Consider the following 14,640-nt stretch of genomic DNA (forward strand, 5'->3'; position numbering starts at 1 on the left):
TTTACAACAAACACATCAAGGCCGAAATACTATGACGTCGCGCGTCTTTGTGATGATCGCAGATGTCGTGAATGTCGTCAATGCTGCTTCGTGTGCCTCCGCCCTCTTTGCCAGCTGGTAGTAATAAAAACACATGACTGAAGACGCAGGTATGTGTCAAGGACAAACGTATATAGATCGGTTTTTAGAGAGCGGAGTTGGGTATTCTGCCTGCAGGTGCTGGTCACGCCGTTAGACCGTATCGTTCGTGGCGTATACAAAAAATATATCCAACGAATTGCTTATGAAGTGTCAAAATTTCCTGTCCCAGTTAGACCGATGGTTCACTTTTGCAACCCTGTGCGTCTGCTTCTCATCGGGGCTTGCTTAGGTGCTGTATCTGGAGCCCCTGCTTCCGATGTATCATGCAAGAATGCACACGGCAAGGATGTAGACTGGTAAGTAATTGTTTTTTTATTAATAATGCATTGCCTATGCTAACTTAGGTTCTATTGATTGCTGAAAAGTATTAGCACATTTTCTTAAAAGAACGTATTCATCCAACTGCAATTAAAGTAATGCGCCTCGTCACATCTTATATCCACGGGCAAACATTCGATTATATTCTGGAGGAAAATACCTTCGCTATTACGACTTGGAGAAAACTGCGGAACGTCACCATAAAGAGGACACTCACGTTTTACTTATGTAATGTATATCGGCTGTCCAAATACTTCGGCATGAGGAAAGCCTATTCCTAGTAATTTCTGAGGCCGCAGTACCGGGAACTCCTCTCTGTCAGCCATCGCTGGGTTTCAGCTGACCTGACACGCAACTTTCTTTCATACTGCCCACAGTAGTAATCTATCATGCTTTAAATATAATCCAACCGTCGACGCCCCATTGTTTAAAGAACTAAGGGTCGCTATAACATTAAGCTATTTCAAACTTTTCTCTTCCGATTCTGCAATCAGCCCTTCTTGATTGGTAAAAAAGAATTTTTTGGGCCAACCCCAGTTCACCTGTCTGTCACGCGACGTCACGACAACGGCGACTGCTTGCTCTTCTGATATCATGTGTACACACTGATTATGCATGATCAGAACAAACAAAAGAAAAATTATTATTTCTGATTCGATGCCTTTTCCACATTAGCCCTCTGCTATTGGTCAAAACTTTTCGGGCTGCTCCCACTTCTTCTGTCTATCACGCGACGTCACAAAGCCGCGAAAGCTCACCGCGTCCAAGTCAGGTGTACTCGTTAAAAATTCATTAATATGCCGAGCAAAACTGAATTTTTTCTGAATATCCGGATACTGGGCCCTATGACGTAAAACTATTCCAATCTGTTTTTATTCGAATTTCCTGACGTCAAATTACGTAACCACTGACGCAACCATCGGGCGGCAAGTCACAGCGCTTTTTGAAAAGCCCAACGAAACGCACTGCTTGTTTATTGGAGGTCGTTTTTTTTTTTCTTTCAAAGCGAATAGCATTGCCTGCGTTAAGATTTCCTTATCAAATTGGCTGAAAAGAGGCGAGAAGGAAGCTCAAGTGCGGAGGGCTTTGATAGGGCCGAGGCCAACAGCGAAAATATATAACCGACTGAACAGGCTGGTGCCGGCGTCTGCGATTGATCCGCTTCGCCTTACTTAGCTTGCGGTAGATGGTCGAAAATCGCGGTGGCGTGCGACGGAACGTTAAATATGCCACCAGAACAGACTCTAAGCAAAGAATAGTTGGCAAAGTGATGTCGGATACGTGCCGAAAGGGCTCGATAACGATGTGGTACAACGGAAAAAGGATTATTATACGCATATAAATCCATGCTTCGCGGCCACTCTTAGTAGCTAATGCCAGAGCAATCGGTGGGCAGCCATCGTCTGTTCCTTTCGGAACGGGGCAGCTTCCGGCTATTCAGAAAAAAATTCAGATTTTTTCGGCGTACTAATGCGTGTTTTATGCGTACACGTCACTTTGACGCTAGTAGTTTTCGTGGTTTTATGACATCGCGTAACAGACAGGCGAAGTGGGTGAAACCCGAAAACGTTTGACCAACGGCAGAGTACTATGGTGAAAAAGGCGTCAAATGAGAAATAATTATTTTTCTTTCATTTGGTCTAAGCAGGCATAATCAGTGTGCACACATTATGTTAGATGGGGCGTTTTCGCGGTTTTCGTGACGTGGCGTGAGAGACAGGCGAAGCGGGGTTGGCCCTAAAATTGTTTGACCAATCTGGAGAGCTGATAGCAGAATTGGAATGTAAAAGTTAGAAATAACTTTGCGTTATAGGGACCACTGTCTCGTTCCAAAAGGAATAGAAGATGGCTGCCTGCCGATCGCTCAAGCACTGGCTACTCGTACCTGCCGGAGATAATGGGTCTATTTGCCTATAATAAATCTGGCCGGATAACGTTACCGAGCCCTTTCGGCACTATGCTAACTCTTCTTTGCTGAGGATCTGTTTTAGCGGCATTCTTACCCTTCCGTTGCATGCCGCCGCGGTTTTCGACCAGCCACAGCAACCTAAGTAAGGGGAAGGGGGCCAATCGCAGACGCCGGCACTACCCTCTTCATCCTGCTATCTACTTGAATGCGCTGGCTTGGCCCCATGAAAACCCTCTCCTCTTTAACGTGCTCCTCTCTTTTCGTCAGCCAATTAGGAAAAGCCGCTCAATGTAGGCGATGTTATTTGTTTTGAAAGCGAACAAAAGTGACCGCCTATAAACAAGGAGAGCGTTTTATTGGGTTGTTCGGACAACGCTGCGGCTCACCGCCCGCTGCACGCGTCGGCATTTACGTAAATTTGACGTCAGATAATTTAAATAAAAAGACTGGAATAGTTTCACGTTATAGAGCCTCAGGGTTCATACAAGGGACAAACGTTCACGCATAAATCGAACGTCTTTTACCGGTGAAAGAGCTTGTGAAAGCAATGTTTGAAGTGGTTGCGTGGAAGAAACACAATAAAATGGGTTGTGCGTCGTATAAGAACCGTTGGAGTGGTCGTCCTTGCCACTTCATGAAGGAACATTCCATAAGACCATTTAAATGTGAAGTTCATCCTGGCCATTGATCGCAGGTAAGACACATAAGCATAGAGTTGTTGTCTAGACTTGAATGGCTGCGCTTTTCTTGCCGTTCAAAAACGGTAGCGTTTCACGTGCAAAATTGTGATTCCCTAATCTACTTTGTACATAATATACAGCTATCACGTGTTTTATTTTACACCAGTGCTCGAAGATCTTTGTAGAGCAGATATAATTTGACCACCTTTCGCACCATGCCTTAAATTTATCAGTGGAAATGCTCGTGGAAAGCACATACATAAAAAAACTATTCCTTCTTTTTCCAGGAATTTCTTCTTTTTCTGGCGTAGCTAAAGTGACTTGTTATAAGATCCTTGAATTCGCTTGGAAACCATCAGAATTTGCTTGAATAATTTTGAAGGTAGGTTTTCATATGCTGCTTTACAGGTTCGTAATTTACAAGCTGCCAAAAACTAAAGATGATAACAGAAATACAAGGTCACTTTTAGGTGGCGAGATGGCATATTACGACAGTAGTTCAAACAATTCGGAGTGGACCTTGTTGGACAACGACATTTACGCGAAAAAATTGAATCCTATTAAGGAAACACTGGCGCCGTTGTATGATTCTACGAAAAAAGTAAGTGTTTTATTATTAAAAAAAAAACCTCACCAATTAAACATCACGCATAAACAGCCGGGTACCCGATAATTATGAACTTACGGGAATAAATCGAAGTCTTTTGTCATGATACTTTTTGTATATATTAAATAATGTTGATGGCGGAGAGACAACTTGGCACATTTCTTTGCGATAAGAAGTTCAAAAATTATCTTGTGAAACCAATCGGTCGTAGAAACGGCTTGCACGTAGGTCTTAGGACAAAAAACATGTTTTGAAGCCTGAACTGAGCATGAATAAAGTTTATTCCTCCAATGGTATTCAGATACATCAATCCACTCATATATGACGCTCCTCATAACCTACGTCGCCTATTACATTCTAGGTCACCCACTTTTTAACAGCGTATTTCCCTTTTATCTTAGGCAACTTATCGTAATCATCATATCTTGAAGTATTTACGCTAATAATACCAGAGCGGCGCGCGCTGCTCGGTTCCTTGCAGCACCACCAGATGGCACTCACTTCCCCGCATCCTAGAGTTACTGTATATGCTACCAAAGGTAGCAGAGTTGGGCTTAGGTCCGCCATCTTGCCTGGGCGGCCATCTATGCGGCGAAACCGCACTCCGTTTTTGCAGGCGACATACCGTATCGTCGATCGACCGTGGCGCTTTTGCATCTCTTGTGGACTGCTTTTCCAGCTAATTACAAACAAAGCGCATCGAAACAGCTGACTGGATAAGATCGTCAAGAAAAAGGCGCCGAGATCGGTCCCCACCGAAGCTTAGGCCTAGCGTATCCGCCGAGTCCGTCTGCACGCTCTCGGCGCGTCTAGGCTCAGGAATCAAGAAGTCTAACAAGGATAAATCACTCTATATTTCAACTTGCGCATCGGTGTTCTTAAATAAACCATTTTTCATGTTTACAGTGCCAGCACAAGTAGCGATGAGCGCCGACATGACGCGTCATAAACACAGGTATATATTTGCTGTTGCCGAAGGCTCCCAGCACTAGCCTGCTCTTCTCTGACGAAGATATATGACTAGACAGACGTGTCGACTAAAAGGCATCACTGAACTAAGAAAACGCTGCATATCCTTCGCGTGAAGAACAAGAAACGGCTATCCAAATCGGTAGTAACTGCCCATACAGCGTCTCGGGTCGGCGGTTCATTTAGAACTTTTCTCGAAGTTAAAATGCCAATTGCAAGTGAAAATCGATGGTGTGGCACTTCCGAGCATGCTACTGAATACCGACAGCAAAATTTTCTTTGTGGTACAGGCGTGAGATTTAGTTGCTGGGCGATAGCGCATCTACCATGACTGAGCGAGACGCATGTCTGTGAAACTAAAACTACTTCTTGATTCTTGACATAGCATATTATCCGCCCATGTTCACTTTCTGGCGTGGCGTAGTGGTAAAGTACCGGGCTTAGGATCTATCGGTCCCGTGGTCGAATCCTGGTCGAAGCTTTCTTTTTCCTTTTTTCATTGCACCAAAACGCTCCCAGTTGCTTTCTGTATCAATATATATATATATATATATATATATATATATATATATATATATATATATATATATATATATATATATATATATATATATATATATATACAGTGTCCAGGCACCGCGTATTTAACGCGCTAGAGTTGTTTTTCACACCAATACCCAGCGCCTCCCAGCATGCCGCGCCTGCCCAGCGCCCCAGGATCCAGCGCGCGGCACTGGGCCCATAATCCGCACTGGACACTGGATACTGGGTTTTGCAATAGGGATACCTGCGTATGTGCCAAATCTCTCAACGTGTAGGCAGTCTAACATATTACTGGTAAATCAATGACCAACCACTAGTATTTCGACTCTGGTACCCCATTAGATTTGCTGTAGAAACGTACCCACCTACTAGCAGGCAGTGGATATCAGCCACACCTGCAAGTGCCACTTCATTATGTGCCTCTTCACTGCAGGGATTCCAAAAGTAACCTTGTGTGGGAGTGTAGTGAAAGTGAAAGGCGGGTGTCCTACCTGCCTAAAGTCAGTTTTACCGAAGTGACGCGTCAGAGGGCAGCGCCACAACGGCCTCCGGCGACTATCCTGTCCAAACAATGTGGGCCGGCGGTGACGTCATCCGCCCCCTTGGCTGCTGCAACTAGCGCAGCTCCGACGTCCTAGAAGAAGGGGCCATCAACTTCCGGGTTGGTGACTTCCATAGTCTCGTCTCCCCAGACGAGGCGCTCAAGCCAAGCAAACTGCTCTATAGAGCGGGTGTCCAGTGCCTCGGAAGTGGTCCTGGACACAACAGCCATTCTGACGGCGCCCTTAGCAGCCAAAGAGCGGCGAGATTCTCTCGACTGCTAACAAAAAGACAAACCTCGCATCAAGGCGCCCAGAAAGGGCTTTGTGAGCTAACTCATTTTACAGCGAAGCTGTATATGGCTAGCCTATTCGTCAGTCCATCCTTCCGTCCGTGTGTCGGCCACCTGTACGCCGAAAACTCCTCCGGCGCAACCCCATGCGCATACACAAAAGAGAGAGAGAGAGGGAAAGAGAGAGAAAGAGAGGCACGTGATTCGCCAATACCACCTAGATAGCGCGAGGCCTGTTTACTCCGATCCATGACGTCACGCCACCTGGCCCGCAATTTCCATTGAGAAGGCTGGCGTGACGAAAGCGGTGACGTCAAAATTACTGTTGCCTACTCAGAAGCATCCACATTAGATTCTATGGCAGTCGGGCCAGGAAACATAACGTCATGGATCGGAGTGAAAAGGCCTTGTGCTATCGAGGTGGTGTTGGATTAGCTGCGCCAGTAGTGACATCGTTCCTCTCCATCGCAGCCGTGTGCGCGTGCAGCAGTTTCTGTCCGGCTTCGAAATGGGTAGGCCACGCGTCATACGTACTCCTAAGGAGCAGACCGCTTTCGATCAGCAACGCCACGAGCAGAACCGGGAACGAACTCGTCTAAGCCGTGCCAATGCTGCAGCTGGGGTGCAAGAACAGGCTCGTGCAGCCGCGCGCAAACAGCAACTTGGTACCGAGGATCCGGCATCCTACCAAGCGGTCACTTAACGAACCGTCGGGATTAACCAAGTGACAAACACCGGGGCCGCACGTGTCAGCTTCGATGGTTAACCATCTGTGCGATTTTTTTTTTGTAGACACCCAGTATAAAAGCAACATTCAACGTGGACGCACAAATATTTCAATGGAATGTGAGGGGTCTCCTCCAAAACCTCGATTACATCAAAGAACTCCCATAAAAGTGTAATCCAAAGGTGATGTGTGTTCAGGGAGGCTATAACGTAAAACTATTCCAAACTTTTCTATTTCAATTCTGCAATCAGCCCTCCGCGATTGGTCAAAAAGTTGTTTGGACCATCCCCACTTCCCTGTCTGTCACGCGACGTCACGAAAACCGCGATAGCTCCCCATCTAATATTACGTGTACACACTGATTATGCAAGATTTGACCGAACAAAAGAAAAATAGTTATTTCTGATTCGACGCCTGTTCGTGATTAGCCCTCGGCTATTGGTCAAAAGTTTTCGGGCTGCACCCACTTCACCTGCCTTTCACGCTACGCCACAAAACCGCAAAAACTCACCGCGTCAAAGTGACGTGTACGCGTTAAAGGTGCATTAATATGCCGAACAAAAGTGAATTTTCTTTTGAATAGCCGCAGGCTGCCCCGTTCCGAAAGGAATAAAAGATGGCTGCCGCCGATCGCTCAGGCACTGGCTACTCGCACTAGCCGGAAAGCATGGGTTTATTTACGTATTATGAAACTTTTTGCGTGGCCGTGTAACGTTTTCGTACCCTTTCGGCACGTTTACGACCTCGTTCTTCTAACTCTTCTTTGCTGAGGATCAGTTTTACCATCATTCTTAAGCTTCCGTTGCATGCCGCCGCGATTTTCGATCAGCCACCGCAAGCTAAGTCAGGGAAAGTGGACCAATCGCAGACGCCGGCACCACCTTCTTCATCCGGTTATCGATTTTCTGTGCACTGGCTCGGCCCCATCGAATCCCTCTCCACTTGAGCGTGCTCCTCGCCTATTGTCAGCCAATTAGATAAGACAAGCCGCACAGACTAGGAAATGCCATTCGCTTATCAAGCAAACAAAAGTGACCTCCTATGAACGAGGAAAGCGTTTGATTGGTCTGTTCAGACAACCCTGGGGGGTCACGACCAGATGCTTACGTCGGCGGTTACGGAAATTTGACGTCAGCAGATTGGAATAAAAACACATTGGAATAGTTTTACGTTATAGGGCCCCAGGAAACATATTTAAAGGCCACGAAAATAAATGTTTTCCTACAATATGCTGTTTTTCGTAAAGACCGAGACAACGCTTTTGCATCGTCCGGCAGTGTGGCTATCATAGTCGACAGGGGGTTGCCTGCCGGGTATTGAAACTTCGTACGCTCCTAAAGGCAGTTGTTTACCGAGGGGTGTTGTGTGACAAGCTGGTCACTATCAGCTCTATATATACATCGCTCCCAATCATCAACTTCGTAAAAACGAATTTCAAAAAGTACACAGACGAACTTCCGGCGCCATACATAGCTGTCGGAGATTTAAACGCACATAACACTTTGCGGGGAGACTCTCGTTGCGATGCGCGAGGTCGCTTAATCAGAAACCTTATCTTTTTCTCAGGAGCACGCATGCTTAATACGAAAGAGCCAACGTATCACAGCGTGGCACATAACACGTACTCCTGTATAGATATAAGCATAGTGTAGACTAACGCCGTGCCTTGAGTGGTAGCGACCAATATGCATGCTCGCCCACGTTCCCCAATGGAAGGTTGACTCAGCCAACTGGGAACTTTTCCGAGAAGTAACGTATTTAAGCCCGGGTAATATTGCCTCTTTTGTAGCGTTGCTAACCAGTACGGCAACAGAAATGACAATCTGAGTGAGACGGGTGTCGTCCGCCATTTTATTCCAACTTCTTCCTTCTCACTTCTCCCCTAGCCCATTTCTTCGTCTTCTGTCATGCGTCCAGCGCAGACCGCTTCACTCGCCTGGATTTCTTTTATATACACCTTCTGGGGTAATACTTGAATATGTTTCCAATAGCGGCGCACTCCGTTTGGTCAGAGGCTCTGGCGTACCAGACATTCTTCAATATTCCATGCTGACATGCAGTCTTAATAACTTGAAATTGTCCGCAAAATTTTGAATTTGAAGGCACAGCTCCTTTCCTTACAAGGACATAGTCTCCAGGCTGTATGTCCGGTATCTCGCTACTGTGCCTTTTATCAAAGTTTCGCTTCATCCGGCGCTTGTAGACCTCCTGTTCTTTGACAGTTTTCCTTATTTCGGCGAGTGCGAGGTTCTCTAGGAGACCTAGCTCACGATCTGCAGGAAGTATGGGCGCTGTACCCGAAGTTACAAATGAGGGCTGCAGCCTAAAGCCGTGGTGTATGATCTGTTGTGATGTTTCACAGCGGCCTCTAGACAGCACTTCCAGCCACCGGCAAAGTCTGGATACATCTTCAGATACTGTTTGATGTCTCGTATGGCACGTTCCGCTAGGCCGTTTGCTGCCGGGTGGTATGGAGAAGAATACTTTATCATTATGCCGTGCTCCTGTGCCCACTTTGATAATTTGGCACTCCGGAAAGCCGGCCCGTTGTCGCAGACGAGCGTTTTTGTGTGTTTAAAACATTCAGCTTTGAGGAGATCTATTACGCTGTTTGCGTCTTTTTTGCCAGCTTTAGCCGCAATCGTCCTTGTACACTGATCTATGGAGAGCAAGAAAGCTTGCGTTCACTTGACTCCTTCCCCCTTCTTTTTGAGCTCCGCGAAGTCCAAATGAATTACTTCGAACGGGACGCTTGAATATTCAGGGTTTGTCATAACGTCTGTCGATTGCTTGAATTTAACTTTGTTCACCTGGCAGAGGTGGCATGCGCGGATGTAATGGCTGATGTCGTTTTTCATGCCCGGCCATGTGAATCTCATGAGCAATTTCTTATAAGTGCGCCAGAAGCCATCATGTCCACCCGATCCAGGGGTGTCGTGGTATAGATGAAGAATCCTTGGAATCATAGTTGGTGGTACGTGATACCTTCCATTGATAAACTGGAGCTCTTCTGTACCTTCCCATAGCTTAATATGATTGATTGTCTCTGGATTATTGCTTGATTCCTGTACAAGTAATCTTGATAGTGCGTCAGCGTCAGTGAGGAGTGGCCAGGACGGTGCGAAATTACGAAATCAAATTGTTGCAGATAGTTCACCCATCTAGCAATGCGGCCTCTTGGCTGGGCCATGCTCAGAAGTTGAGTCAGTGCTTGATGGCCAGAGCTTCCTTTTCTGTAGTAGAGTAATTGATTTCGGCGGGTTTCAGGGTATAGCTGTAGTACCCCACAACGTAGTGTTTGGTCTGATCAGCTTGTTTGGATGGCTTCTGGTATAGAACTGCACCGGTAGCATAATGGGATGCGTCCGTGTTCAGCACGAAAGGCAGAGAAAAATCCGGTATTCGCAAGATGGGGTCCGACGATATTAGTTTTACAAGCTCACGATAGACAGCTTCGCACTTCTCGTCCCAATGAAAAGGCACGTCTTTCTGAGTTAAACATGTGAGGCACCTTGTTCTCAGTGCATAGTCTTTGATAAATGCCCGGAAGTGTCCTGCAAGGCCAAGAAAAACGCGCAGGGAGTGGAAATCATAAGGCTTTACCAGCTTGGAGATTCTCTCTACCGATTCTTGCTTGGTGCTTTTAGTCTGTCCATCAAACACCCTGCCAAGAAATACTACGGTATCTTCAAAGAACGCACTTTTCTTGAAGTTGACCTTGAGTTGGTCAAGTCTGAGGGCATAAAGAACTTTTGAAAGATGACTACGGTGTTCTTCCTTTGTCTTTGAGTAGATGATGATGATGTCGTCGATGTGCACATTGCAAAATATGCCCAGGTAAGGTTTCAGAATGTCCGTCATAATCTTCTGAAACCACGCACGGGAGTTTTTCCAACCAAATGGTAGGCGGTTGTACTCAAACAAGTCAAATGGGGTTATGAACGTGGTGTACTTCTTCGTTTCTTCACTTAGTGCAATCTGCCAAAAGCCCTTGCAGAGATCTATTCGGGAAAAACAATGACAACCACCAGTTTCGTCAATAATGCCGTCGATTCTCGGCATTGGATAAGGTATCAATTCAGTTTGACGATTGGAAGCCCGGTAGTCTGTGCAGAGGCGGAGTGTCCCGTCTCCTTTAGGTGCAATAGTTACAGGAGAAGCAAATGGGGATACAGAAGGCCGGATGATATCTGCGTATAACATTTCTTGCAACTCTTTTTTCAGCCACACCTTTTTATCTCTGGACATATTATAGGGGGCTCCACGAACCACTGTTTTATCTGCGAGCTCGAAAGGAACGACATGCGATTTCATTGCTGGAGGGTAGCTTCCCATGAATATAAGCTCTGGGTACTTAGTCTTGATGTCTTCCTGGTGAAAAATTAGCCTTGATAGACTAGGTTCTTCACCAGGATCTTCTGTTCTTACCGTGTCTACGGCATTACCTTGTCATCCCAATAGAGGTTTATCTTAAGTTTTTTCATGTCTGGACGGGACAAAAGAAAATCGTAGGTGACATTGGGAATTGCCAATACGTCACTGGTAATAGCATTTCCTTGAAATTCAATAGCCAGGGTTACCCATTCGCTATGCATGGTCACTGACCCATCGTAGGCTTGGACACGCAATGTTCTACCAGCGTGCAGACGACTGGCATCCACTCGAGTCTTGTTGATAATTGATAGCGAAGCTCCACTGTCAACGAGAGCCTTCACTTCAATGCCATCTACCTTAAGGGGGCGTACAATAAGCTTGACGACACCAAATACACTGTCTCACTGAAGCTCTTTTTCTGGGGCTTGTGATGCACGGTAGACAGATTATGTGGAAGTAGGTTGCCAAGAACTGCGGTAATTGGTTCTTCACCATCCTCCCAGTCATTATTTACGCTTCGCAGAGATTTGTTTATGAAGCTGTGTTCACATTCAGTTGACGGCAACGACTCTAGACGCTCACTCAGCTTACGAGAATCAAGTTGCTCTGTTCTACCATCTGGCTGTCTTCTCGATGTAATTCTTGGAACTGAGGTCTGTAGAAAGTTCAGAAGGTCATCAAACGTTCTTGGACCTTTGAGCTGGACATGACTACGGATCTCGATACGCAACCCTTGCGTTATCAAAGCTACAACAGCAGAAGACGACAGCTTCGGTTCTGCAGAATACAATAGGCGACGCTTCTCAAGACAGTACTCAAGCAGAGAGCCACCTTTATAACTAAACCGTAGTGCCGCATCCCATCTGTCTACTGCGTTGTCTTCGAAACCCGCTAAAAAGTTGCTTTCCCACAGTTCCCAACAAGTTGTTCCATGATCCATGAGTTGCACGTCATACCATTTTCTGGCTATACCGCCCAAATAGCGGCGCATATTCAAAATCTTTGTGTCGTCGGTGTGCCACATTCTTGTCACAGGGGTACTCGAAAAACCACAGCCAGTAGTGTGCACTTTGCGAGTTTCCTTCAAAAACACCTGGTTCAACAATGCTTCGTGCTGACTGCTCTCGACTAAGCGCTTGGGCGAAAGTTCTCATTATTTCGATCTGTTGTATGATGTTCCTTTGCAGTTTCATAACACTGGAGTCTAGGCTCACCTTCCCGGCAGGCGTTTCCTCTTTGAGGGTGCCACGTCGTATGGTTTCCAGAACGAGTTCGCTCAGTGTCTGCAGTTGTAGATTCACTGTCACCGATCCTGTTTGCGCGAGGGCTTGGCGGCTGATTGCAGCTTGTTGCAGCACCACGTTGATCAGCGCGGTAGAACTAACTTCAAGAGGAAGGTTCGTCGCTGGCTCACCGTGCACTTGGTATCGGGTGAACACAACAGACTCCGATGACGCCTGGTCGACGAAAAACGTCACCCGCATGGCTGGTCTTCGAAAAGTGTCGGCTGCGCCAAAACGTAACGTTCCTAACTAGAACGGCAACAGAAATGGCTTAATCTAAGTGAGACGGGTGTCGTCCGACATTTTATTTCAACTTCTTCCTTCTCACTTTTCCCCTAGCCCATTTCTTCGTCTTCTGTCATGCGTCCAGCGCAGACAATATAGATGATGCTGTGGCGTATATCGGGTGTCTCGGCTAATTTGAGCCAGAGATTAAAAATATGCGAATGTCACATAGCTGGACAGAACCAAGGTAACCAAGGTAAATGGAAAACTCCCGATACAGCTTTCTGCTGCTTAATGCGTGCTAAATAGAAGTGTTTTTCTAAGTATGAAAGAAGCCCGCGAATACATCCAAAGTGCCTCGAGTGGACAATCGCCCTGCAATTTTGCGTTCGTCAGCTAGTAAAGAATGATGATCGCTGGCAACAGTGAAAGAACGGCGATAGAGATATGGGCGAAACTTCATAACTGCCCATACCACCACAAAACATTCCTTTTCTGTGGTTGAAGTATTAGATTCAGTATGTGAGGGCGTCCTGCTTGCGTATGCAATGACTCTCTCGGCTGAGTCTTGCCACTGCACGAGCACAGCGCCTAGACCTTCGTTGCTACCCAGGTAGCACAAAAGAGATACGTAACGTTTTCGTAGCGTTTATCCAAGACGATAAAAACGGGTTAAAGAAGACACGAATGAGAGAAGTTCGGCGGGAAAACGTCGTATATCTCTGCTAATGTCCGGCTTAATTACTTTCTTGAGACGATCTAGAACAGGTCTGCAAGACGTATTCGAAAAGCTGGTCTAGAAATAGGATTGGGAAAGACACAAGTAATCCCTTTGCCAGAACTATTCGTAACCAATTTCTAAACGTTTTTAGGACGTTATCAAAAAGCTGGTCTAGAAGCGGTCTTGAAAGGTTTACGATCATCTGAAGCTAATTTTCGCGGGTGACGGGCGCGATCAGACATCGTTGTTCAAAACACGCGTTTAGTTTCGCCTCACGCGACTGGCCTATGCCGCGCAGACGTCGTCAGCCGCACCCGTTGGCACGGCCTAGGCCAATCGCGTGAGGTGAAACTGATCGGGCGTTTCGAACAACGATCTCCAATCGCGCCCCAGATGAGTAGAAGCGTCGGTGTTGACTGTAAGAGCCACGGCGCAGTGCCAAGCACTGTTCCCCGCATGGCCGGCGCATCCTCTACCAAGTAGCACGACAATGAGCCTGTTAGGAATAATAAATCCTTAATACCGCCTTTAGTAAGCTACGATGCTTACAACCACAATGGGAATGACATCCTGCAAAGAACAAATGGCCACGTCTTGGCAGGTGGCCAGACCAAGCCTTTCGTGCCAAGAGTGCATGAAATGAGAACATTGTGACAAAGCAAAAACACTTTATTAAAATGTAATGCTTATGCAAGGTTCGAACAAACTGTGTGAGAAATGCAAATAGAAGTAAAAGTACATCAACAATGACAAAAGTCGCAGAAAGGATTCGTAATGAACTCGAAAGTGAACATTCATTAGCACATAAACAAAATTCCAAGTACACATACAAAAATGAACAGAAAAACCTGGAGTGTACTAAAGTGTCTATTTTATCATAGTAAAGTGCACGTGCTATTAGATGGACTAGAGTTATGCAGAAGTGACATCGGAGCGAATGGAAGAAGTAGACTGAAAAATGCAAGAGTATGAATCGGATGGTAACTGCCTCCAAGCAATGTTACCTACCAATCAGCTAGAAGCTTGAAAAGAGCACAAAAAGAAATACCACCGCATACCATCATAAAACAATCCTGTGACAGAAATAAAAAAAATAGGAACAATGCAAAATTGGAAATATTGCCTTTAGGATATATCAAAAAAGGTAATGGCGAGAAAAAATAACCATACAACAAAAAAGCAATAAAGTGAAATTAGTACAGAATACTTAAACGGGGGATTCAGTGTAACAAGTGAACACTACTGTAGTACAGCGAACTATGAGACAATAATGCTGCATCTTGCCACTCCACAACGTGAGAAATGAATATG

General features: G+C 45.9%; 1 protein-coding gene across 1 annotated transcript in view; it reads left to right on the forward strand.

Moving 5' to 3' along the window:
* The first annotated feature begins 211 nt into the window (after nt 1-211).
* LOC126534633 (cell-death-related nuclease 7-like) overlaps nt 212-14,640 on the forward strand; it is a 52,974-nt gene continuing 38,545 nt past the window's right edge. The window contains exons 1-2 of the mRNA XM_050181904.3: nt 212-437; nt 3,457-3,649. Coding sequence (XP_050037861.1) covers nt 319-437; nt 3,457-3,649 — 312 coding nt within the window. The 5' untranslated portion in view covers nt 212-318. The remainder of the gene's footprint in view (nt 438-3,456; nt 3,650-14,640) is intronic.

This window comes from Dermacentor andersoni, chromosome 7 (assembly GCF_023375885.2).
Source record: "Dermacentor andersoni chromosome 7, qqDerAnde1_hic_scaffold, whole genome shotgun sequence".
In the NCBI taxonomy this organism is placed as follows: domain Eukaryota; kingdom Metazoa; phylum Arthropoda; class Arachnida; order Ixodida; family Ixodidae; genus Dermacentor; species Dermacentor andersoni.